This window comes from Opisthorchis viverrini, assembly GCF_000715545.1.
Source record: "Opisthorchis viverrini unplaced genomic scaffold opera_v5_10, whole genome shotgun sequence".
Lineage (NCBI taxonomy): Eukaryota > Metazoa > Platyhelminthes > Trematoda > Opisthorchiida > Opisthorchiidae > Opisthorchis > Opisthorchis viverrini.
Window position 1 is genome coordinate 959,832 of NW_008751666.1, and position 12,662 is coordinate 972,493.

The following is a 12,662-nucleotide window of genomic DNA, read 5'->3' on the forward strand; positions in this document are numbered from 1 at the left end:
ACTCCTTGGAAGTAAATCAATAAAGGTCACAACCCGGAACTGGAAAGGACAAAGGTCACTCTAGCATCGACCAGATTATGACGGCAGGGGGTGCTAAGCTCAGAGGTCACGTGAGCATCGGCGAATGAGGACACAGGACAACGGAGCAACCAATGGAATCGCCCGACCGAACAACTAATCGCGATCAAAGGTCATCCTCTGCCAGCAGCACGTATATTAGCACACGCACAACACTACCCAACGCACAACCACCAACCCACCGCTACGCACTCCTACGCTGCACAATAACGCACTGATGATGTCACCTCGTTTGGTGATGAAACGTTTGCAATCAAATTGCCCAGCTCAGCGAACAAGGCAACGACCACCAGACCGCCTGCTGTTTCCGTTGGAACGATGACAAACCCAAGCTCTCATCCAACCACCTTTAATTGGTCCGTGACGTGGTTTTGCATTTTGTACATGTATCGGCCCTTGAGCCTCATTGAACAAGTTTACCTCCGAGTGTTTTACCATTGAACGAGATTACCCTGCAGTTCTACTTCAACACTGGAATAACCCAACATTCCAGCACTGTTCAGTTGGCTTACGTGTTCCAGCAAGTTTTACCTTGTGCACGTAGTTCGGCGTATACAGATGGATCTACAGCAGCGCAACCAGTCGAAAAGAATATGGATAATTTCGCTATTCTTAACACCCCTCCCCAATATTGCTAATGAACTGTAGGCTTGTACCATAAACGTGGTCCACTACAACTTTTACTTGCAGTTTAAATTAGCGACAATTTCTATTGACAATGGTCAGCTTGAACGCTCCAAGCAAGTTAATAGGATTCATTACTTTGATACTCGTTCGTATTTCTCTCAGAATTCTGTCATGTTACGGATGATAGTCCGCTGTAAAGTATACTGAAATTTTTTTGCAAAGAAACCTTGAGGTAGCGGAACAGTATCACGGGTCTTCATGTAGTCTCCAGCACCAGTGGACTCATCGTGCACATGAACTGAAAAGTAAACATTCAAGCAAATCGCCACTTAAAGCAGAGAATAACTTCTCAGCTTCCATGGGATAAGTTCATCTAGGGATAAAAAAACAGGATGAAACAAGGCATCAAGCTGTCGCGGATTTTGAGCAATCGTCCTAAACTTCACATCTTTGGTGTAGATAACTTTAAGGTTATCTAATCCATGAAGGCTTGTTGCTCTTGTCGATCCCTCATTGTATCAAGATGTTGTGGCTTTGATAGATGGTTTTAGGCAGAGTGACACTATTGCTTTCAGCTGGACAAACTGAAGAAAATTTTCCAGATAACACAATATTCGCGGACCTTGGAATAGTGTATCAAATCTATTGGTTACCTGACAGCAGAACTGTTTAGGTGCTTCAGTAAATCTTTAAGTGTATTGAATTCTAAGCGAAAACTGCATGGTAAACGCTTGGAATAAGTATTGATTCGACCCAACTTCTAACTCCCGTTCGATGGCATCGAGCCTAATTTTGTTGCTTAATTTGTCTAAAACAGTTAGAAAATGCAGCAGATTTTATTTGTAATAAGCCTTCCATTCCTCATCTCCCGATGAGTAAAATATGCACTAACCCATGTAACTAATGTATGGCGATTTTCGTACAGACATTATGGGAATGGCGTAGAGGTACTTCCGAAAGGGAGAAATTCGACATGTTCGAACCTGTGCTTCCTGAGCATTGTTCCTGCAAATTTCACAAACACAAGGGATCATTCTTGCTGGGTGAGTCTTTGCTGTTTACAGTTTACGCCGCTATGAATTGGAGGGAGGGATGAGACCGTCTCGAACTCGTGTGAATGTGTACATGAGCTTCATGTCGTCATCTGTGAAATATCTGATGCAAACAAAGATAACTTCATCAGATATCATGCTCCAGTAAAACAATAACTGAGAAAGCTGTGAAAAATTTTGACATTGTTTATCAAGCTTAACTATGGAACCCTATTGTTACCCGTGAAAGTGTATTACAATTACCTGACAACCAGAATCTAGACTCCTATTGTATGATCTCCTTTGAAAACCCGAAGTTTCTATTATCTCTCGTCGCATCAACTTGACAGTGCAGTAATGCGCACATAAAAGTTTGCTACAGTCTATCTGTGTGACAGACTTACTCGTGTTTGTCCCTGTAAGAAGGTGAATTTCACTCCGAGTAATCAGTAAAGATAAGGCTTTTACCTTAAACCCACTAGTGATGTCCATATTATTGTTCTGCAACGAAAAGTAACCTGAATCGCAGAGACAGAATATCAACCAAACGGTTTCAACCTAAAAAAAATCATCGAGAAGGGTCTTATAATGTCGTGCTTTGTGTAGCGCACATCTTTTAAGCCAGGTGAGCCAATAACACATTTGTAATTAAATCCTACCTCTTCTAATGCACTCCATTTGACGGTTACCGTAGCTGGTTATGTGTTTGAATATTAGCAACCTGCCAAGCAGCACAGTGACGATGTTTCCTCGAATGGAAGTCAGTTACCAAATTTGGTAACGAGATCAACAGTCAGCTGATAAGTTACCAATGATTGCAGCAGTCCATATAAATATTTTCACGGATATCAAAATGGCACCCACGAAGGTTGTATCATATATTCAGTTTTCTCTATTTTAAATATCGCACATTTTGACTACATAGATTATTTTTAAAGTTCGCAAATTATGTAAGTGACCTAGTTAAGAACACTATCTGGTTTGTCTTGATAATCACTGTCATTTTAGAGAGCATAATTTTCGTACTGTGTGGGGTTTCAAGTCATTGTATGGCCTGATCTGAGTGTGATCAACTGCGAAAATCCTGTGTGGTATTACCTAGTTTAGGCATTTTGGAACCTGTATTTAACTGACCGAGCCACTCAGGGATCACTTAGAATTTTTGGTTATTTATTAGGCCAATGGGACCACCGTCAGTATCCCTCGTTTTCATGAAGGAATTCTGATCCAGAAAGAAAAAAGACGTGATTTTTCACACAACATACGTTCAAAAACTTTCTGGCTCCATGGTTTGTAGATGCTCAATTGTACCAGAAATAATGTCGGGTATTAAATGCACAACTGTGTTTGTTCCATCAAAAGCGACAAACTTGCAGACATGTTTGTTCTTTATCCATCCGGTCGCTTCTCTGGTTGGTGATGCAAATCAGACGCTATCGATCAGCTTGACTTGTGTGGTGCTAATAAAAGCCGATTAGATAATTCAAAGATTGATATTTTCTTTTTTGAATGATTATTTGTTCACAACAGAACAATACCTTAAATAAGTAGTTATTTGTATCCGTAATTCGATCACAAATTTGACAAGAATAATCGCTTAAATTTTCCAGGTTGCACACCAAGATGGAGTAGTTTTAGGTTAGGTGACTGTTGATCTGTTTACCGGGCTTGGTAGTTTGTTTGCATATTTTTCTTTACCAGTTGTAGCAGCATTGTTGGTGCGGAAACTGATTGCATAAATAAAATAAAATTTATTATCATAAGGACGTTGAAAGCAATTAATCCGGTAAGAGTATGACAATGGTGTAGTGAATTACTCTCAACAGGGTCCTGGTTTCCACCTTCTCTTAGCAATGACTTAAACAAATTACAGCACATTCTTGCTTTTGATCCTGTGCACGTTGTGTACCGCAAATACTGGATCAACACAAGGCTCTGTTTCAAATAAATGACGAGCTGTTGATTAAACCGGTATAAATCATGCACTTGCCCCCTTATTTGAATTAGAATTAGGGTTTGGTGAAGGCGGACTGACACATGCTGCTGCATCCACATCGGGATATTTCCGTTTCTCTAAATCGATTTTGCTTTTAATGCATGTGACCGGACATCGAAACCTTCAGCAGCTAAAGCAGCTCGTCTGAGGTAAACCAAAACCAACTCACAAGAGATTTTCAGGACAACAAAACTCCAGTCATTTAAGTTGATTTTGCTAATTTGAAGTTCACAGTAGAACCAGTGAAATTAAAGTGCTTAACCTAAAGACATAATAAAACTACTAGAGTAGGTATTCAGATGACTAGAAAGTGAGAGTTTATCACACAGCTGGGCAGTCGCTCGTGGTCAAACTGTTAAGTGCCTAACCCCTAAACAGAAGGTTGAGGGCTCGAAATTATCTGAGTTTCGTGGTATGCGCAATGCCGATGGCTACCAGCGAGGATGAAACAGGTGTACAGTATTTCTCGGCTTTTCAGCACAGACTGGTTTCATTAGCAGGGTGAAATCTCCATTCAAAATTATTAAATCTCTTCACCACCATCAAACGCTGATATGTTTCTGTCAGCTTCAAACGCAAGATAGCCAGTTACGTCCAGGTATGTATGCAGTCAGTCAAGGCATACAGCTCTCAGTCATTCACCTGACGGTAATGCAATCAAAAGCTTGTTTAATCAATCCTCAAAAATCATAGAATTGGTACTACCCCATAGGGACCATGTAGCCGGAGTGGTATTGTTCGTTAAAGGGTATACTTGTAGAAGGCCTCAGATTCGCTGAACACCGTGCGTCTGCTCCAGTGGCTTCCTTTGTTTCAATGAAGCCCCAGGAAAACGAGCCACTCTGGCTTCCGACCATAGTCCACATCATCGACCAAGTAGGAAGACGATGGTAAGCCTTATCTGAGTACCTTAGGTGAATCACTTGTCCTGCAGTCTGTTGTTTATACATCCACCTGTTGTAATGGAAACACAACAGTACGTAACAGATTTCCAAATAGTTCACATAATACAGGGGCTAGAAAACAGCAAAACGATCCCATCATCTAAAGTTCTGGCAGTGACGGCGAGTCAGCCTTTACAACTAGTACGTGTGATATGGATTGGCTGGCCCATTGGGCAAGACACGCAGTGTTCATTGCATACTGTATTGCTTGCGCTACAAACAGCTTCATTTGGCTACCCATCTCCCTTCTATCGGTCTTCCGTTGAACACTTTTATGGAAGCTACTACGCCTTTGGTATTCCTCAATGGCACGGTGACGTTCGTTTATAACTGGTAATAATGCACGTTGTGAGCATTTCCAACAGCTCTGCTGAATGTTCTTTCCTTTACGAAGAACCTCCCCTCTGAAATGACTAACCGCTAAGTTTTAAACACACATTGATCTTCGCTACATCTGTTATCTATCTTTCTATACATCAGACAAACAAGTTAAACAATAAAATATAATCCGGATTATTAGACTTACATGGCCAACAGCAAGCATCACCCTTCTGATTTGCATTTGATGGGTATCTGAAAGTCGTTCATTTACTGCTTGGCACACCAGTGAACAACCCAACGCAGCCATACTGAGTTTACACACTAGGACACTTTATTCGAATCCCTAAGGGTGTTCTAGAACACTTGTATTTATTGATTGTTTTCACTGAAGCCACTGACAGGCCTCCAGATGCAGAGTAAATGAAGCGTATCACTCAAAATAACAGATATGAAAACCGTATTGAGACTACCGGATCGGCAAAATTTCCCTTCAAACAGACAATACAGTGTAGTTGTTCAACCACTGTGTGGTTTGGTTGAATATCAGTTGAATTCAGAATAAGTTCCTGGTTTGCGAACCCAAAAATGTACATCAAATCGTTTCATCTGATCGGTCATTCGCACTGCCTTTCTTCCTCCTTTTTTCACGTTGCAGACGTAGACAGAAAAAATATTATTTCATAACTTTTTATGTTGTTGATATGTCGAAAAAGTTGTATTATGGTTACCCAAGTTCGATAAAAATGAGCTCTCATCCAAAAACACTTTTATATTTAACTGGTTTCCGTAGTTATGACCACTTGCAGATAAATTACAGCAGCGAGTCCCTACAGCACACACCACAGTACGGCAGCCAATGATCGTTTCTGAACATCTGCCGTATAACTTGAAAGCCGCAGACCGCGTCAGTGAGCTGCTGTCAAAGTGTATCTCCCATCGTTTAGTAGCGGCACATCACGTCGAGTTTGTGTCCTTGTTCCCCCACCAACCGCTTCCTTTTGTTGGGAACGAGCAAGAGTAACAGGCGGATGAGGTTGTGGGAATTTTCGAACGCCGCCCGCACTCACCTATTTCATTTTGGACAGTGTGAAATGATGATAAATGACTACTGTCCATCTCCGATGTTCCGTCCCGGACTGTCGTCTCTAACCGACTGCATTCCCAGGCATCCGCGAGCGCTACGATGTTTCTGTGCTGTCAACCATTTCGACATTTCTTTCTACAGTTCCTATAGAGTGTGTGCTTCACTATCCGTAATTCGTAGCAAATGGTGAATTTCGGTAACTCCGGTGGCGGCGTGGTCATTTAAAATGTCTTTTTGGTTGTATCGGTTGCAATCAGGACATCTTGACAGACTGATCGCTCTTTGAAGATAACGTAACCGAGGCGGGTGTGCGGCACATGAACAGATATACGCACTCAGGGATATGAAAACAGAAACGTTTGCGTGGAGAATTCGGTTTGCTTGCCTTCATATGCCACCAGTCCACCCGTATGTGCACTTACACATCGTGTGGAATGACAGGTAGGCTATCAATTATGGGTGGCTTGAAATGAAATGCGGCAATAACGTTCAAACCATCATACTCATTCAAGCGTGACCGTTGGCCGAACGAGAAACCGATGGGTGTGTGCCTGTAAACCACGGTCGAATGAGCGGCTGGTCGCTTGATGGATAGATTATGAATGGCAATCCGTCAAAGCCCTCTGCCAATTTGGCGACGATCCCCATGGGAATGAACGGCGGGTTCATGTGGAGACTGTTCGAATTATTTACGAGTTGATCAATCATTTCTCCTGTAGTGTGCGCGATTTTCATTCGCAGGTGACCTTAGGAGTCTGAAAATTATAACCAATGGCAGATTTGACTCAAAGTCGAACGACGGGATCTATGGCTTACTCAGAGTTTCTAAGTTAGAAAACCAGCAGGATAGGTTATCGAGCGTACGCTGGACAGGCTAGCACAAGTCCAATCTGAGAACATCTTTTCTTTGGTGGCTTTTAAACCAGGTATAGGGGAGGAGAGAAGTTAAGCGTTATGAGCTGCTGGTTCATCGAAAAGCTAAGGGAAGTTCAACTAAGCGAAAAGACTACTGACCGTTTCAAAATTAGCTCATTTCATTGTGAGTATTGCCGTTATGTTACACGACCATTCCCAAAAAAGAAATTCCTTTACTGATTTCAAACCACACTAAAGGAATTAGTGTAAGACCGCAGGTTTATCTCAATTTCAGTGATAGTATGGCATTTAGTCTGATGTGAATTCCACTATTTGTTTTCCTAAAAGCTAGTTGAACCGATGTCACAAAACTGTAATTTTGCATCATATATACTAAAAGACCATTAATTAAATTAAAACCTAAACTTTTACCTACAAAAATACTTTTAGCTCACTTGCGCTGCGACACTCCACCACGCTTCTTACAGCGCGTATGTAGCGGACACGTGGTGCTGTTACAAGTAATATCATTTACCCACAAGTGGAAGCATTACACTCGTGGTCCATTGTTAGCGCGTCTAAATGCGAACTGCTGTTGGTACAAACTGTTCCACTGAAAATTTCCTAGGTTACATACCTTACAATACGATCAGTGAGACTTCCATCTGAGAAGTCAGTGTTCGAACAGCCCGTCAACACGTGTGATCATGTGATGTGGATCCCGTGACTGAAGAATAAGGCTCGCTATATCCAGTTGAAGTGCGAGTTAATCACACTGCTGATCAGCCGCTCGTGACCGAACGGTTAAGTTCAAAGTTGTAGCAGGTAGGTCGAGTGTGTGACTCTAGACTTTTGTGAGATACGCACTGTTGAAGATCCCTGATAAGGATAGAGCGACTGTACAGTGCTTCCAGGCTTTTCAGAATAGATAGGCTTTTTACATGACAAAATCTACACCAAGATTCCAAAATTTCCTCACTCTAACAACAGTTTAATTTAGCTTAATATAAGCTGCGAGGTTAATTTCATCTATCTGTATTATTCGTATGTCTTGACGCGAAACGCAAGCGGCCCGTACCTAGATTTAATTTTTGATAGAAGGCTGAGGACATCTGCAACTCATATGTCCTCCGGTGTGATGTGCATGAGAACTTATCACCGTGATCTTTGCGATATTTTAGGAATCCCATCAGGGCATCATATGAAGTGTACTCAGTAAACGGGTAAGCAATGAATTAAGACAACCAGTGAGCAGTCAGTGTCCTGCTTTGTATGAACTTGGATCTCAAATTGAGCCATTAATTTGAGGGAGGGCAACGCACATGAACACGACGTCACCTCAAGACGTCCGCATACAAAGCGCTCTTTTTTACCTGTCCTATTAATTTGAGGGAGGGCAACGCACATGAAGACGTCCGCATACAACGCGCTCTTTTTAACTGTCCCGAAGAGTGCGGCTTCCGACGAAGATTCGTGCAACCGTTATCGTAGCACTGACTCGAAGAATGTGCCTACTGCGACGCTGGAGACTCTACATCTCATTCTCAGTGATTCATCAACAATGGTATACTCTTGTACAGACTACTAGCTTCCGCCTTTAGTTTTGGAAAAGTAAACTTTAAGAGTTATCAGGAATAACACGGATTTATTCAATAAAATGATGTAAACAATAATTGAACACAGCAATATTCACTAATCTTGTGACAGCGTGGACAAATCCGACCAACATATCTTTCCGATATGGATCCTAATTACACACACTTTTGGTACAAGAGAAAGAAGGACTAAAAAGAAAGCAAAATCCAAGCTTCCGTACATGGTTCATCTTCATCAGTTGCGCGAAGCTGCAGCTGAATTACTTTTTGTAAAGTTCAAAGTATTGGGATGAAACCGGTTTCTCAAATCTGTCGCAAACGGAGTCGAACCAACTGATAATTTTCAAAGGGTATGATGGCGGTAGTTTTAGGTTCTCATATTCCCTTCCAAAGAAATGGTGGTTTAAGACCATTTGTGTGTCCCATCATTTTACTGTGCCTTTACGCTATTCCGATGTCCAAAATGTCTTATCCGTTTTTCCTTGGTTGTAAATTTTTGGTCGGAGACCAATGGCAGATCAGTTTAATAATCGGCCGCGGTAGACATTAGCACAAACCTGTTGTAATTTCGTAAGGATATCATTTGAATTTAGTTACAAGATGGATAATTTAGGATCGGCATTTTGGTTTTATTCTGTACTAGGTTATAAAGGTGATTTGGAGGTACCGGTAGCGCAGTGCGTTCTGCTGCTACGATCAACAGAAATTTGAAATCTAGGCGTAGCAGCCACTTGGCTGATTAGAAATTTGCCAATTTCCAAATGATATAGTCGAATATGCAGTGTCAGATGACAACCTGAATTTATGGAGATAATATACATTTGATTGTTAGTGAGATATACGCCTTACGTACATGGCGAATGATTCCATTCGGTCCGAAACTCAGCTTATGCAAATAGCATCGACTATAGATTGTTATGATTGTCCAAATTGTTCAAACATGAACAGCTGATAGCAACAGCCTTACTCTTCAGCTGATCAGATGGACATGACAGCAACTCCGTGATCTGCTTCACTTTCCACTCAAGAACGAATAGCTGACAGGGGACAACTGCATATAAATCGGTTGTTGATAGACAGCACACTTTACTTAGGATTAAGATGTGATGAAGGGAGCACTTTCTGCTTCTAGGACGAGCCCAGTTCAGTGATTGTACGCTTCGGTCCCGTGGCTTTCAAATGTCGGTACCGAATTAACAATCGCATCTTCAAGCTCGTCCTTTGGAAAGCCTCTAACTACTTAACTATCCAAGCTACATTCGCTGAATTACTAATTCTGGGCGCTAACAGTCAAAACTTCAGTTAGTGGATTACGTGATGTGGCGACAAAGAAAGCTAATGAAAATCTGTTATGCCAAAACTTGTACTTTCGTAAAAATACATCAGTTAACTTAAAGGTAATGGGCAGAATCTGACAGAAATCAATATTGAAGGTAAATCAGACCGAACTGAACGACATGTATCTGTACCAGTGAACTACTGAAAAGCGCTATACTCTGCGTAGATGACCTGCAGAAGAGCCTGGCTGGCTACAAAATTCATGTTATACAGGAAACTGTGAAAAGTATTCGTGTACCTTGTTCCCTATGTTTGGGCTACAAGATAAGCGAGCAGGTGTTAATTGCCAGGCTGGCATACAAGCACAATTAAGTGAAATTTAAGCAACTTTTGGATTGCAAACTTCCATCGTGAAGGGGTAGCATGTGGGGCTTTCACACTTAGACAGGCTTACTAATTCGAAATAAACGTGGAGAATGTGAAAAAATACCATTATGGAAAGTAATTATCACTGTAATCCGTTTGAATGGTTGTTTTGATTTAAAAACCCAGGATACCGTCGAATTTGACTCACTCTGGAGTATTGGACGGCACGTTAGCGAGTACATACTGTCGTAACTAGAAAATTCCATGGAAGAGTTGAACATAGCGAGAAAAGCACAGGGAAAGTAGGCATTCACTGTGGGTGACGCGGTTGTTTGGAACGACCACTCGCCAGTTCATGGTTGACACAAATATCTCTGTGAACGCTTCAGTACGTTGGAAGAATAGCCTCCGGAAATGGGTCATTCTATGGTGGTCAGGCTTGGCAGTTTCTAACGAATAGGATAACATTTATCTATTTAGAGCTGTCTCAGATTCGATTTGGCTACCATAGGCTACCTGTCCATTTTTAATGAAGTTTGTAAAACTCCGGAGATACTGGTAGACTTAGTAATACGCGAAACTCGTTGCACGAATCCTCTATGATTTATTCCCACTCCTCCAAAAATGGATGTTTGCGCATGTTTTTTGGCCTTCTGTTGACAAGATGAAAGCGATTTTTGTCTATATTCTTGTCAGCCAGCCGCACCGACCAACATGGCGACCCGTATATTGCTACATGCAAGTCGCCTGCATCATATTACCTTGTTCCGTCCACACACCACACTGCACCGCTTGCTAAAATCGACAACAAACTAGTAGGTTTTGTGGGTTTTGAGCTCAACCGGTCAACGGATGACAAGGGCCGAGCCACACATAGACAGGGTAATCAATCATCGTACGTGTGTTCTACACAACAGTCTCGTCAGAATGCCATCACGAGAAGGTTTCTCGAACTGTTTATTCCGCTTTTGTTCCGTCGCTCTATCTACCTATATTGTCAAGATTCCAATATGTATGTTCGCCTAGTGAGCGCAAGTGTGCGCACACACGGGAGAAAGATAGCTGTTCGGCTAGCCGTCATGTTTAACGCGGGGTTTTGCCTTGACTTGACAGCAATGTGAGAGAGGGTGCGTGTGGGAGAGACTAAGCGGACGGGAGGGCCGGTGTGAGGGAGAGGGACAGGAAGAGAGACGGCGATGGCGGATACAGAATGAACTCCAGCAAATCGCCGTCAAAGCAACCATCAAACCCGATAGCAGAATCATCAATCACGCACAAATCAAAGCCAGGCGATGCCTCTGATAAGAAAGCGCATGACATGAGGTTGGTAGTTTGTACAAGCATAGCTACATAGGTGTACAACAAGCATAGGACCGATCAACTTGGAAACTGGTTGGATTAAAGCGGAATTTTCTGCTGTTGGACATATTTTTGTCTGTACCGTACGTGTGTGCTTATATACTAAATATCCCAAAACTCGAGTGAGCCCGTCAGAGGCAGCATGTATATTCCCGGCCCAGTATGCCAGTCGACCACTTGTAGTCAACCACATCAAAACCGTCCGACACATGAGACTTAAAACTTCTTGCGCACATTGTTTCTGTGATAATTGCCTTGGTAAACTAGCCCAAAGTTTTACTACCAGGAAAATAGTGCCAAAATCATACATGGGAATAAACCATCGACATGTAAGAAGTGGGTGTTTTGCACTCCGTCTCGCAACTCGCCCTGTAATAACAAGGGGGATAACGAAACTCAGTAACAGAACTGATGAATCAAATAATCTCGCGCTGTACGTAGCACATCGGCGAACGACCTAGAAAGCGGATGTGTTTTGGATGCGAAATTCCTGGAGGTATGCTCTGCTTACTCACGAGTCTCACAAAGTACGGTTACTCGCCCTCTTTTAATTTACTCACTTGGAGGTAAACCGTTCCCCATGCTAATCATAGCTGCTAAGTTGCAGGAAACCCCCTCTTCAAGAGCACAGTGAGTAGGATATTACTCACGACACTGCTCGGGACGATATGCGAGGAAGTTAGCACGATCACCATACAAGCAAACTTTACTGAGGCCGCACCCAGACGGCCAGCAAATTTAGCTACCTACTTCACTGGTAACCACTTCTGTCCCTTGAACTGGAAGGAAGCGTCTTTGAACAGCATTGGCGGAGATGGGTGTGAACACGAGCATGATCATGGATCTTTTCTATAAATTCATCAGGGTTAGTCGACGGACCGATAACTGATTTCATTCCGTTTAGTAGACGGGCTATTGACCGCTTAGAGTACATATGCAGCTGATTGCAACTGATTGGTCAATATGAAATAATTAAAGATGTTTTTATTTCGCTATTTCGTAATGTTTATAAGCTAGAACGTAAGTTACTGAAAAATTTCAACATAACAAAAACAGCACTCAGCACAATACATTTCAGTTTATTTTTGCCGTCACACTAACCGCCACATTCTGATTCAGAAAAACAAA

General features: G+C 42.1%; 1 protein-coding gene across 1 annotated transcript in view; it reads right to left on the reverse strand.

Moving 5' to 3' along the window:
- The window catches only part of T265_00956 (hypothetical protein), a gene marked incomplete at both ends in the record, with an annotated part of 31,059 nt that overhangs the window by 811 nt on the left and 17,586 nt on the right, over window positions 1–12,662 (reverse strand). The window contains one exon of the mRNA XM_009164871.1: window positions 3,400–3,463. Within this exon, the coding sequence (XP_009163135.1) occupies window positions 3,400–3,463 (64 nt within the window). The remainder of the gene's footprint in view (window positions 1–3,399; window positions 3,464–12,662) is intronic.